General features: G+C 36.7%; 1 protein-coding gene across 1 annotated transcript in view; it reads right to left on the reverse strand.

Annotated features, from left to right (window-relative positions):
* Positions 1–14,283, reverse strand: part of adamts7 (a disintegrin-like and metallopeptidase (reprolysin type) with thrombospondin type 1 motif, 7) — a 73,332-nt gene continuing 59,049 nt past the window's right edge. The window contains exons 23-24 of the mRNA XM_016484012.1: positions 13,075–13,237; positions 1–1,941 (exon numbers count right to left, since the gene is read on the reverse strand). Coding sequence (XP_016339498.1) covers positions 1,793–1,941; positions 13,075–13,237 — 312 coding nt within the window. The 3' untranslated portion in view covers positions 1–1,792. The remainder of the gene's footprint in view (positions 1,942–13,074; positions 13,238–14,283) is intronic.

Below are 14,283 nucleotides of genomic sequence, written 5' to 3' on the forward strand. Positions count from 1 at the left end.
AGCAATTTTTTTTTTTTTGCGGGTGAAATCCAGCCATTTCATTAGAATTCCACGTGATCAGGAATTGTTTTTTTGGTAACTTGTTCAAGTCAATCACGCAAATTCAGTGTTGACCAACATAAAGCTGCTTGGTTTGAAAGTGACTTCTGTGTGAACTAAGCTTCATACATCGCTACACTATTGACAATAGACCTTTTTTGCCCACAAAACTTTGGCAAAATATCGCAGATGTGACCGCACCTTAAGACTGAATGCACAGTTAGTGGTCATGTATTATAAAAGGTCAAAAACAACTAAACATTTACTTAGTGTAATATTTCATGTACCTGACAAACATCTTGACAGTTTTTCTTTGAACTGATGTCTCTATTTAACAGTTGTATCTCATATACTGGAAGCATACAATACTATAAAGATAATGACTGCATTAAAAATAAATCCTTTATATGTTGTGAAAGCAGACATTAAGCTATTCTATGTTGTATACATTTTGAAAAGTGGGACACTGAACTGTTATTCTGTGTATATGTTTATTAATCCAAAGAGTAATACAGACATATACAATTAAGGCATAAATAGTGTGTATAGAATTCAAGTACCAGCCAACACTAGACTGAGTGAGGAGCTTAGCGCTCACTACCTTTAGCACCAGTTTATGTTGCAGCACCAGGTACTTCATTACTGGTTTTACATCTGATCTGCCATCAGCTTCAATAAATAGAAACATCTGCAACCTTGCAATTATGTGGAATTGTGCTCTAGCTTTGTGGTTATCTGTGGTTCAAATGAAGAAAAAAAAATGGACGACTTGAACTGCAGTCCTAAATTCCTAAAGTTAAAAGATATGATTTTTCCATCAACAGCTAATCAGAAAAGAAAATTAAATTACTATAGTAGTTACTGCAGTTCTGATGTGTATATTTATAGGCCAACCTGGAAATTGGCATCACCCTGGTTCCCTTCACTAAAAAAGCAACAGGATTTTTTCCATTGGCTTTTGGATTATTGAAGAAAATAAGCTCTGTGACCAATACAAGTTTGATTCTTAAACATTTTGTTCGTAATGCTACTCTTCACATAAAGAATTTTGAAGCTTACAATCGTCCACAGTTGCATGACTTCAAGGTCACCACCATTGAGCTTCTGACAACTCTTAAAAAAACTTTTTTCCCTGAAAGTTTGCTGAAAGTTGTTACACAACAATGCTGTGAAAGTGAATTAGTGAGTACATGAGTTTTCATATTCGAGTGATGATGTTTAATTTCACTTACAACCTCTGTAGTCCCATTTTAGCCTCCTGTTAGCAACCAACTTTTTCAAGACAAGAAAAGTAAAATGACAAGGGGGTTTTACTGATGTATGTTATGCCACAGAATGAAAACATCATGAGCTTGTGTTATGCACAAAACTTATTTTAGGCATTTAACCAAAAACCCATTCAATAAACCCAATGACTTTGGGACGGTGAACCGGAAGAGCTACAATGCCAACTATACATGCTAAAATTACATCATCCCTGCATTACTCTATAGTGAGATGGCAAGATGGTCCACTCTGCTTTACTACCACTTATCTGAGATGATGGGTGGAAATAAGCACTACTTACTGTATGTGTTAAAGGATGTAAGGACAAAGTGGCTCCCTGATGAACTGTAGGTCAATGGCAACAGCTTGACCAGACCAGACGAAAGTCTGTCCAACAATGGATTGGTCCATATCTGCTTTGAGTATTCGTGTGTCATAATCTTGTGTTCCCTGGCTTACAACAGTCATTCTGCTATCCCCCTGTATCTCAGCGACTTGCGGTGCGATCTCCGCCCCGTGATGGCAGCCCGCAGGTCTTGCAGCACTTTGTGCGGACCAAAGGCACTTGGCATCGGCCGAGCCATTGGAGAGTTCGACAGAACCGTAATGTCAAATGGTCCCGTAAACACAACTGACCTGAAAGACACAGAGAACAAACATGAGAGACACTGCAGTTAGGACTGCTCTAGAGAGGCGAGACTGCTTCACCACCTGTGCGAGATACATGCACTAGTGCATTCACACATTTATCCTCAAGCCAGGCAACACATTACAGCAACACAGACACCTCAAGAGAAGCGACAACAAATCACACACACCACTGATGCTGTGAATACCTGAAATAAAATCAAGTTGACTAAATATATACCAAAAAACATTTATGAAATTAAAATCAAATTGTAATGGCTGCACAACAAAACATAATTAAGGATCCTTGTCACATTTCCGAGGTTCTCAGAAGTAGAAGTCATCATTAGTTAACAACGTAGGGGGGAGAAAGATGTCAAATTTGCCATCACTCCCTCAGCTGTTGTATTAGAAACACTCACAGCAACATTAACCATTTTTCTGTAATTTAATGGCAAGGTAATAAAACACAAAGTATAGTGATATAAATGTATGTAACGGAGGCCAGTGAGTAGGTGCTCTGCAGGTAAACCTCACTCCCCTGATCTCGAGGCGCACCAGCGACTGACACTAGTGGCTGCAGTCTTAAGCCTCCTTGTTAGTGCGCCGGCCTCCCACGCCGGAGACCCGTGTTCGAGATCGGACCCGTTACATTGGTGCCGTGACCCGGATGGGATTGGGGGTTAGGGGGGTGAGTGTAATGGAGGCCAGCAAGTAGGTGCTGTGCAGGTAAACCTCACTCCCCTGATCTCAAGAGGCGCACTAGTGGCTGTAGTTTTTAGCCTCCTTGAACACCGGAGACCCGGGTTCGAGACCCACTCGGATCAGGTGAGTGGGACCCGTTACTTGTACATTACATACAAAAAAAAAAAGTACATTTAAAAACAAGCCAAAATTCCATTTGGAGAAAATAATTTGTCCTCTGTTTACTCAACAGGTAAAAGCAGGAATAATTTTAAGAAAATATTGTCAAGCAGAGCAGTTTGACATTGGTCATTAAAAGTGTAGTCATATTAATTTCAGACATCACAGACTGTCAAATTTAAATAGAATTCCTTTTATCTTGGTTATCTACACTGAACAAAATTATAAACGCAACACTTTTGTTTTTGCCCCCATTTTTCATGAGCTGAACTCAAAGATCTAAGACTTTTTAAGACGCCGTGTGTTTTGAGTTTGAACTCCGTCAAGTTAATTCTTTGTCGTCTAATTTTTTATCTTAAAATCAATTTTAGAACCGCCAGTGGCACATCATGAAAATTTGGTCAGCATTTTGAAGCAGTAAAAAAAAAAAAAATAATAATAATAATAAATAAATGTTGCATTATCTAGTTTCTTTTGACCAGAACTTTAATTTCTGAGTCCTTTAAAGCAATTTTTTTTCTTATTACGTATTAAGAGAATAATACGTTCATTGTTGAATTTCGAGCTCTCCAGTAACATTGTGCTATAAAACAGATTCTGTTTAGTCACTTTCTAGGATTATGTTCTAAAAGCCCCATAAAATGTGGGGTCATATGATGAGCATGCTGATGGATTTGGATCCCTTGAGCACTGGAAGTCCAACACACTGACAAATCCTTAATACATTATAAATTCACTCCTGTTATTCAAGCCTTTCCATAACAAGGATTCCAATAGCAAGTCCTGAAATGAACGTGAGTCCTATTTTGAATGGTCCTGCTATGCTAAGAGTGTGTGAAGAAAACCACTAGGCAAATCTTTATCTTGATCTAGAAATCATGTACAGTGTCTGTACCTCACAAAGTCTTAAAACAGCTGTTATGTTTATTTAAACTTTTATATTTATTTATTTATTCTCATATTTGAAATGAGAAATTAATTACATTTTATATTGCTTGGAATATAAAAATACCATATTTTGCCACATTGGCCACAAAATATCTCTGGTGTACCAGTTTTACCTTTGTTGGGCATATTTTTTAAAGCATTCAGCAAGACAATAAATATTTTCTCTCTCTGAATACCATTTAGAAGACATCATGTATGCTAGTAAAAGGCTGATTAAAAGCATACTCTAAATGCCTCATATTTAGCCTTGTTTGAAATAGTGATAAGACCAAAAGCACTTAGAGCAAAGACCAAAAACAAAGAAGGGTTTACAACACAAATTTACAGAAGCAAAGTGTTACAGACAGTCCTACTAAATGAATTTTCAGGGCATTTCCACTGGATAGGCCTCTAACAGAAGGAGTCATTCACATCTTATCACGACACCATCTCCTCATGCTGCTAGATCACACAGTGTGTTGACATCAGTGGGGTCAGGGGCCCCAGCTGCAGTGGGATCACACGCTGCACCCCCTTCACCAAAACCCCAGCAGACCCTTTCCTTCCCACACTGCCACTCTGTTCACAGGCACATAGTGGGAGAAGTGATGTTGTGTGACCCATGTCTCAATTACTTTTCTACTATATCAAAAATCTCTGTCTCCAAAAGCCTCATGTATAAACACAGACTTCTCACAAAACACACACTGAAATCGTGTTCCTATGCACACAATGGATTTTTAAAAAATGCGAATGAACATGTCACAAGTATTTATGTTCAGAAGTGGTCTTTGTCTGCTTTAAATAAAGTAACAAAAGTTAAGTCTATAACACTTTACAATAAGGTTCCATTTGTTAACATTATTTAACCACATTTGTTAACATGTCCTAACAATGAAAAATACTTCTAAAGCATTAATTAAATATAGTTAATAAATGAAACCTGATTGTAAAGTGTTACCATTAAAGGGTTAGTTCACCCAAAAATGAAAACTCTGTCATTAATTACTCACCCTCGTGTTGTTCCAAACCCGTAAGACCTTCGTTCATCTTCGGAACACAAATTAAGATATTTTTTGATGAAATCTGAGGGCTCTCTGACCCTCCCATAGACAGCAAGGTAACTACCACGTTCAAGGTCCAGAAAAGTACCAAGATGATCGACAAAGTAGTCCGTGTGACATCAGTGGTTCAACTGTAAAGTTACGAAGCTACGAGAATACTTTTTTGCGCAAAGAAAACAAAAATAATGACTTTATTCCACATTTTCGTCTGCAGTTTTTTTACTGCAACGGACGCGCGTTCACGACAGTATCATGACTATCGTGAACGCGCGTCCAAAGTGACGCAGTAGAGACGAAAATGTGGAATAAAGTCGTTATTTTTGTTTTCTTTGCGCAAAAAAGTATTTTTTTTACTTGTGACAGAATTTTCCTTTTTGGGTGAACTAACCCTTTAAGTCTTCTTTTAAGCAGCCATTTGATATCTTGAATGGGTTATGACACATTTGCTTTGAACTTTTTGTATTTGCTTTTTTACCACAAATGGGCAAGTATTATTACTATTGTTGCGATTATTTAAGAGATGATAAAACACATTATAAGGCATTATGCATGCATTATAATGCATTAAGAATACCCTTATGATGCATTATAAATGCAAGCTCCATCTGGTGTTATAACACATCATGCTCTTATAAACACAAATAGGTAGGTATTATAATGTAATGTAATGATTATTTATCGGATGATACAACATATTAAAAGGTTGTTTATAAAGCATTATGCATGCATTATAATGCATTAAGAATAGAATACCCTCATAATGCATAATAATGAGGGTATAATGCATAATATTACCAAACTGTTTCTACACCAACTTTTTTCAGTGTAGACTAGGAATGAGAAAGCAGTTATACAAAGCTTTAGTTTTTCAGATTGCTACAGAATTCACCAGCTGCTACAGAAAAAAAAACATTTATTACAAGCATGCAATCGTTTTCTGCCTGTAAGACCTTGAGTATGTAATGCAGTGCATATTTTGCATCTCACATGAAGTCCTAGTTTTTGCTTTTTCTGTGCTCACGTACACCTCATTACCAGCCTGTGAAAGCTGTCATGTCCTGACAGCTCAAAGAAAGTTAAAGCCCACAACACTTCACATGGTGTCTGCTCATCCATGATCCTGTCATTCAAAGTTCATTCAGTCACAGGTTATATGTGATTCACAGCACACTTACCATATTGACAATAAATGTGAGTGCCAGTGCCATATAAGGTTGCAGGCCAAATCAACAAGCAGCAAAAAAAAAAAAACAGATTTAATGGACTGACCATTAACTAAAAAGAACAGTAATGTTTTATTACAAAAAGAGGATGAATTAGGGCCTAATGACATTTCATTTTATGACACTTAATTTTACAGCAAGCATCTTGATTGATTAAATTGCAGTCTCATTGGGCGTACAGCCTAGCCTCATAAATGTATGCAAATATATAGTTAGAGTTTGCTGCTGTGATGATGCAAATGCCAACCAGGCAGTGAGATTTGGCTTACACTTGATGTGGCTCAAAAAAACCCATCCACCAAAAATGTCCATCATTTACCTTAACATTGTGATCACTATTGTTCATTTTCTATTAATATAACCAGTATTGAAATACTTTGTTTGTTTTGGGCAACTGCCATATTCTTTATATAGGCTACCCTTCGTTCATCTTCGGAACACAAATTAAGATATTTTTTGATGAAATCTGAGGGCTCTCTGACCCTCCCATAGACAGCAAGGTAACTACCACGTTCAAGGTCCAGAAAAGTACCAAGATGATCGACAAAGTAGTCCGTGTGACATCAGTGGTTCAACTGTAAAGTTACGAAGCTACGAGAATACTTTTTTGCGCAAAGAAAACAAAAATAATGACTTTATTCCACATTTTCGTCTGCAGTTTTTTTACTGCAACGGACGCGCGTTCACGACAGTATCATGACTATCGTGAACGCGCGTCCAAAGTGACGCAGTAGAGACGAAAATGTGGAATAAAGTCGTTATTTTTGTTTTCTTTGCGCAAAAAAGTATTTTTTTTACTTGTGACAGAATTTTCCTTTTTGGGTGAACTAACCCTTTAAGTCTTCTTTTAAGCAGCCATTTGATATCTTGAATGGGTTATGACACATTTGCTTTGAACTTTTTGTATTTGCTTTTTTACCACAAATGGGCAAGTATTATTACTATTGTTGCGATTATTTAAGAGATGATAAAACACATTATAAGGCATTATGCATGCATTATAATGCATTAAGAATACCCTTATGATGCATTATAAATGCAAGCTCCATCTGGTGTTATAACACATCATGCTCTTATAAACACAAATAGGTAGGTATTATAATGTAATGTAATGATTATTTATCGGATGATACAACATATTAAAAGGTTGTTTATAAAGCATTATGCATGCATTATAATGCATTAAGAATAGAATACCCTCATAATGCATAATAATGAGGGTATAATGCATAATATTACCAAACTGTTTCTACACCAACTTTTTTCAGTGTAGACTAGGAATGAGAAAGCAGTTATACAAAGCTTTAGTTTTTCAGATTGCTACAGAATTCACCAGCTGCTACAGAAAAAAAAACATTTATTACAAGCATGCAATCGTTTTCTGCCTGTAAGACCTTGAGTATGTAATGCAGTGCATATTTTGCATCTCACATGAAGTCCTAGTTTTTGCTTTTTCTGTGCTCACGTACACCTCATTACCAGCCTGTGAAAGCTGTCATGTCCTGACAGCTCAAAGAAAGTTAAAGCCCACAACACTTCACATGGTGTCTGCTCATCCATGATCCTGTCATTCAAAGTTCATTCAGTCACAGGTTATATGTGATTCACAGCACACTTACCATATTGACAATAAATGTGAGTGCCAGTGCCATATAAGGTTGCAGGCCAAATCAACAAGCAGCAAAAAAAAAAAACAGATTTAATGGACTGACCATTAACTAAAAAGAACAGTAATGTTTTATTACAAAAAGAGGATGAATTAGGGCCTAATGACATTTCATTTTATGACACTTAATTTTACAGCAAGCATCTTGATTGATTAAATTGCAGTCTCATTGGGCGTACAGCCTAGCCTCATAAATGTATGCAAATATATAGTTAGAGTTTGCTGCTGTGATGATGCAAATGCCAACCAGGCAGTGAGATTTGGCTTACACTTGATGTGGCTCAAAAAAACCCATCCACCAAAAATGTCCATCATTTACCTTAACATTGTGATCACTATTGTTCATTTTCTATTAATATAACCAGTATTAAAATACTTTGTTTGTTTTGGGCAACTGCCATATTCTTTATATAGGCTACACATACTATAAATCCAGTTGTACTGTTTAAAATTATTGTAAAAACCATGATACTTTTATTTTTTTTCAGGATCAACAGAAAGTTCAACAGAATTTATTTGAGAATCTTTATATATGTCTTTTACTGTCAGTTTTAAATGATTTGTTGTGTCTTTGCTGAATAAAAGTATTCATCTTCTCCCTCTTACTCCGAGGGTCTCTGCATAGATGAAAGCTTAACTGTACCATACAATCATGCTGTCCAATATTTTCAAGTATATACTATTTTAATTATGGCTTTTAATTATTTTTTCAGATATAATCAGAGTGTTCTTAAGTTTAAGCATGAATGAACATTAACCTCAACTCAATCATTGAAAAGCACAGTGTGTGAGATAATGCAAGACTTGCACATTCAATCACACACAAACACACACAAACACACACACACACACACACACACACACACACACACACACACACACACACACACACACACACACACTGTATTTACATTATTTATTCCACACAGAGAAGCAGCCCAAATCCCGTGACACACAGTGGCCTTCGGCTGGCAGAGGACTCATTAATCCGGTCTGAACTCACCCCATCTCCCCAACATCCTGTAAGAGTGGTTTTAAATAATGTTGAGGAGCCTGAGAGATACAGGAAATGTAGTTTGTGTTTATTTTTGGTCACTCAATCAGTACTCAAAGTAAATGAGCATCCAGTTGGCAACGAAAACTCAGAAGACTTAAGGCTGTTCTCAAGGCAACTAAATCCCACAAAAACACATTTTTTTCAGTTAGGGATTTCCCTAACCTTTAACATTAAATATGAATTGGTTTATTTACTTAAATACAAGTTCCTCAATGTTATTACATATAGCAGGTTATTCCACAGGAAAATATGCATGCCTTTGCAATCTTCCATCAAAACATGAATAATTTGCTCTGCAGCTGAAACTATTTTTTTTTCTTTTCTTTTTTTGTCTGGCTGTTTTTTGTCCTATCACCTTAAAACTGATGTAATTTTGGGTGTTAAAATGCTTGTATATAGACAGAACAAACTATAGGATCGAGAAAAACAAAATCACAAACAAGATCTCTTTAATGTCTCACTTATTTTCCCCACTGTATGCAATGAGATTTAACAGAAACCAAACATCATAAATTTCAGCACGAACTCAAACTTTCCCTTTAAAATTCTTCCAGGAACAAACAATCTAAACCATGTTATCCACATTAATTTTAGAGCTGTATACTCACACTGTATGTCAACAATTGTCTCATTTATTATATTTTTATCTGAGAAGTTGTGGGAAAAAAAATATGAGAAAACAGGGGACTTCATTCAAACATATCTGAAAACTCAATTAAGCCTTTAAGACCTCTGGGAAATACTGTACATTTACATGTGTTTTGCATACTGCTTACTACATACAGTATGTTAAAGGGGTCATAGGATGCCCATTTTCCACAAGTTGATATGATTCTTTAGGGTTTTAATGAAAAGTCTGTAACATAGTTTGCCTATGACCCCTTTAACACAATGCTTTAAGATGTACAGCAACACTGGGTTAACTTGTTATACAACAGCATTAAACTGTGCAAGTAGGTAACAGCTGGCTTTAGTTGAAATGGCATGAAAATCCACTTGTGATCTATTCGGACAATGCCAAAATAATTCATTCCAAACAGTTATGCAAGACCTCTCTCAACATCCAAAACACTATCAGGAGTGAAGGGGCTCTGAGCTACAGCATGCCTTGCCAAAAGAGGTTATTATCTGAGGCAAAAGGAAAAAAAGCAATATTATTAATAGCCCTTTGGGATGCCATGATTTATAAATCTAGAGTGGGGAAGTCCACAATGAGAAAGCAATTCTTAATCAGAAGGCACCCAGGATAGAAAATCAGTGAAACTTCCCCTTAGTATCACAAAAGACTGTGAGACCCTCCAGCTGACACTATGACAATCTGAGCCAAAAGAAACAGGTTTTTGGCAGTTGATCAAGTAGCTGATTAAGTCACAATCCACCACCAACAAACAAACTGAAACAAAGTGCAGCTAATAAAGGAGATCCTGAATACTGTTGATGTCAAGAATTGACTGTGAAAAGCTGGGAGCTTGGATCTAACCCAGTGTCAACTAACCAAATGATTGAATAATGAGAATAAAGTTGAGGCAGCCTCACATAGACAATTTTAGACAGTTTTTGCCTTTTTTTTGTGTGAGAATTCCTCAGACCATTAGTAAACGGACAGTGGGTGGGTGCAGAAATAATTTACACCTGCTACAAGGTGATATCGGCTCGATTTGAGAAAGGGGAAAACATTTAAAATGATTAAAAAAAACACTGGGTGGATTTTTATCATTATAGGGTGCTTGTGTACACACACTGCCAACACACATTTCAGTTCAAACAACTTGTAAAAGTGCATGTAGCATCCTATGACCCCTTTAACACAATGCTTTAAGATGTACAGCAACACAGGGTTATAAGCATATAAATCTTGTTAAATAAAGTAGCTTCATGCCTAAAATATGTTAGTCAAGAACACAACTATCTGTCTTTGTGATAGGTGGAATAATACACCTGGCTGTGAAAGACAGTAAGATGTGGTTCCCTGAGGTCATGTAGACACCTAGGTTCTGTTTACACCTAGTATAAGATGTATTTTACTCAATCCGATCACAAGTAGACAACGCTAACTGTAGGTAACTGTAAATGGGTCTAAAATGTTTTGAGCTTATTCACTTTTGACCACTTCCAGAGGTAGTCGGAATTTTTTTTTTATCTGTTTGCTTATGCAGTGTTGTCACTCATGTGGTCGAATGCATTTGGACAGCCACAAAAGACCGCCAACCGCCGCCCACTAACCTAATACGTAATCATTGTGGACGTTTTGTTAGAAAATGCACCAAAAACAAGTGATTCAAACTTTGCTGTGTTGTACCAAAACATACAGGCTACAGCTGAAATTGCAGCTGCTTTATCCTTTTCATTTGCTTCCTTTCCCAATTGCTAATAATCTGCCTAACGTGAGTTTGTTTAGTCGATAGTATTTGTGCACCACACTCAGTGCTACCACGGAAGTGATGTAGATTGTGACAAAAGAGTGTCTTGAGGAACTTTAAACTTATTTTAATACCAGTATGCACCTCAGTTGACTACTTCTGTTCTTATTTTCAATGATCGGATCACTGAAAATTAATCTTAATACCAGATGAAAACAAGGCCCATTAGTCTTGCCCTAAATACTACAGTTTGTACTTGAAGAGTCTAAAGAAGTGCATCTTAGAAAAGGTTACTGCCTAGAAACTGAACAAATTATGAAATTCTTCACATGAATGACAAAATTCAAAGTCTGGCACGGAACATCATCTGAAGCTCTGAAAAGTCTGTATGGATTAAAATGAATAATATATCAAAAGTTGAGGTTTTTCACCTAGAAAAAGTTTGCACATAACATGGTGGCATAATTATTTTTTAGAAATAAAATCATTGCACTCCAGCTAATAACTATGAAGTCTCCTTTAGTGACCTCCACTGGATTGAAATAATTATAAGCAAACATTTCCCCAAAACTAATCAAACGTGGGTGGATTTCTTGGATCATTTCTTTTAAAAAGCAAGGAATTAAACACATGCACCACCAAACCGCTCATCAAGAATAACATTTTAATTAGCACACTGAGCTAAAGCAATTTTCTCAGGACTAACACATGACAGGCCTGGCGGTACATTTCAAAGTGATGATGATGATGGTAATTAAAGGCTGTAAGCCAGGTGAGCTGTGTTTCTGACTGGAAATCTTCACAGGAATATGAAGGAGTAAAGGTTAAGAGGGGACATTTTCTTGCTTGAAATTGTCCAATTTGGTGATAACTGCTATCTGTGAACTTCAAGTTAAGGACAATATTTCAATAATATAAGATTCTTGTAAATTTGACTAAAAACTCGATTTTAAAAAGTAAGGAATTAAACACATGCACCACCAAACCGCTCATCAAGAATAACATTTTAATTAGCACACTGAGCTAAAGCAATTTTCTTAGGACTAACACATGACAGGCCTGGCGGTACATTTCAAAGTGATGATGATGATGGTAATTAAAGGCTGTAAGCCAGGTGAGCTGTGTTTCTGACTGGAAATCTTCACAGGAATATGAAGGAGTAAAGGTTAAGAGGGGACATTTTCTTGCTTGAAATTGTCCAATTTGGTGATAACTGCTATCTGTGAACTTCAAGTTAAGGACAATATTTCAATAATATAAGATTCTTGTAAATTTGACTAAAAACTCGACGCTTGAAGGTTTAAAGTCAATTCTCTTTGAAAATTCTGTTTCAACTGGAAACATGTCTCGTTACATAGGTAGAATGGGTTGTAAATGTCATTTTTTAATGTTGACTTTAGAGCTAAGATTCTTTAAGCTACAATTTTTTCATCTTATTTGCCTGAGACTGCAACTCTGGTTCATGTGAAACTCTTGTTTCAGATGAAAGACCTATGTGTTGTTCTCTTTATATATCAGAATAATCACCGTCTGGTTGGACTGCGCACATAGGTGTCTTCTATCTCCAGTGATCCATGACAAAAGAGCAGCAGAGGAGGAGGAGTCAGGGGTCCGTAAATGGCACAGTCCTCAGCAACCAGCAATAATCAAGCCAAACCAATCTAAAGGTGCTGCACTTTATGGAGCTTTCAATAGCAAACACAAAGAAAAGTGGATTTTTCTGCCTCTCTCAGTATGATTGCTTATATATGGAAGGCAATTTCTTTAAACCTACAAATGCCATTAGTATTCATGCTGCCAGGTAATTGCAGTTCACAATAATGCACACCATATTTACCAAAGCATACTAAGTGTACAGATTTGTCCAAGCCATAGAAGAAGAAAAAAATCCCTTTTGGCTATGGCAGCTCAAAGATGAAGTGTATGTTTTTATTTAGTGTTCGATGTATTCACTGTCTCTAGCTCACAAAGCTCCACTCACCAGAGGGGGCGCTGTCACAGTCATGAATGTTACACTTCTTTGTGTTCTTTGGTTGAGGTTCATGATCACAATCCACATGCTCATTTTCATCCTCGAGCTCGGCCTTAGTGTTGACACATTTGACCAGTCTGCGCTGAACACCTCCTCCACAGGATACCGAGCACTGCCAACAAAGAATAGACATGCCTGTTAAACACCAAGTACAGTTTCTCCAATCCATCCATTCTGGGCCAGGGTCTTTAAAGGAGTCCTATCCTAACATTTTTATCTATAATTTTATCATTGTATTTTTTCCACTTTTAGTAGATATGATTACATGCACTTATTTTTATTAATCAGAATGAATCCCTAAATGTTGCAATCCATTGCATGTTTTCCAAGCAAAACTTCAGCACATTTGCAGTGCCTGGTTGCAATGTTCAGAACCAGAGAAAGCCACTATGATAATGTCACTGGAGCAACCTTGAGTTGTCGTTTTTGCCTTGATGACACATCTAAAAAAAGAAAGCTGACCTCCACTGCCCAGTTCGTAAGACATAAACATATGCATGTTCATATGACGTAAAAGGTGTTTTGAACTTGAATCTGACTATTCTTCTGCTATTGAAGATTCTTACATTCTTCTGCTATAGAGCAACCGCAAAAACGGAAGTTCAAAGACAAAATTCTATAGATGGCTGCACACTTGTTTCTCTGATGCATCAGGTCTATAAGTAAACCCAATAATAGATTTTACAAGGTAGTTTACATAACATAATTACATACTCCGGTCCACATGTGTGTTTGCCATGACTGATATTGATAGCATAGTATTGATAGCACTGATGTGGAGAGGGAGTACAGAAGGGGCTCTCTGTAAAAAAAAGGCAGGTTCAGATGGTGTGAATATGTACCCAAAGGGGTAAGCCAACATTAGCAACTTAATTGCAGGATGAGTATTGTGAGTTCATGTGAGCACACTTTGATTTGACTTCGCTGAATGTACAGTTATGTTACTTCCTAGATTCAGGTCATTCTGTGCACACACTGTGAATAATTCATTATGTCTTTTTATCTTTAAATATCTGGAAAGAAAAACTGGATGAAAGATAATTACAAATGAATCAATCTTCTGTCATTTTCTTCCACTATTTGGGATGTTGCCAGTGTTTTGTTGGCTGCAATCCAACAATCTAATACAAGTAAAGTATACTGGCCAAAGTTATGTGG

The sequence above is a fragment of the Sinocyclocheilus anshuiensis genome, unplaced genomic scaffold (genome assembly GCF_001515605.1).
Source record: "Sinocyclocheilus anshuiensis isolate Anshui unplaced genomic scaffold, SAMN03320099.WGS_v1.1 scaffold773, whole genome shotgun sequence".
NCBI classification, from domain to species: domain Eukaryota; kingdom Metazoa; phylum Chordata; class Actinopteri; order Cypriniformes; family Cyprinidae; genus Sinocyclocheilus; species Sinocyclocheilus anshuiensis.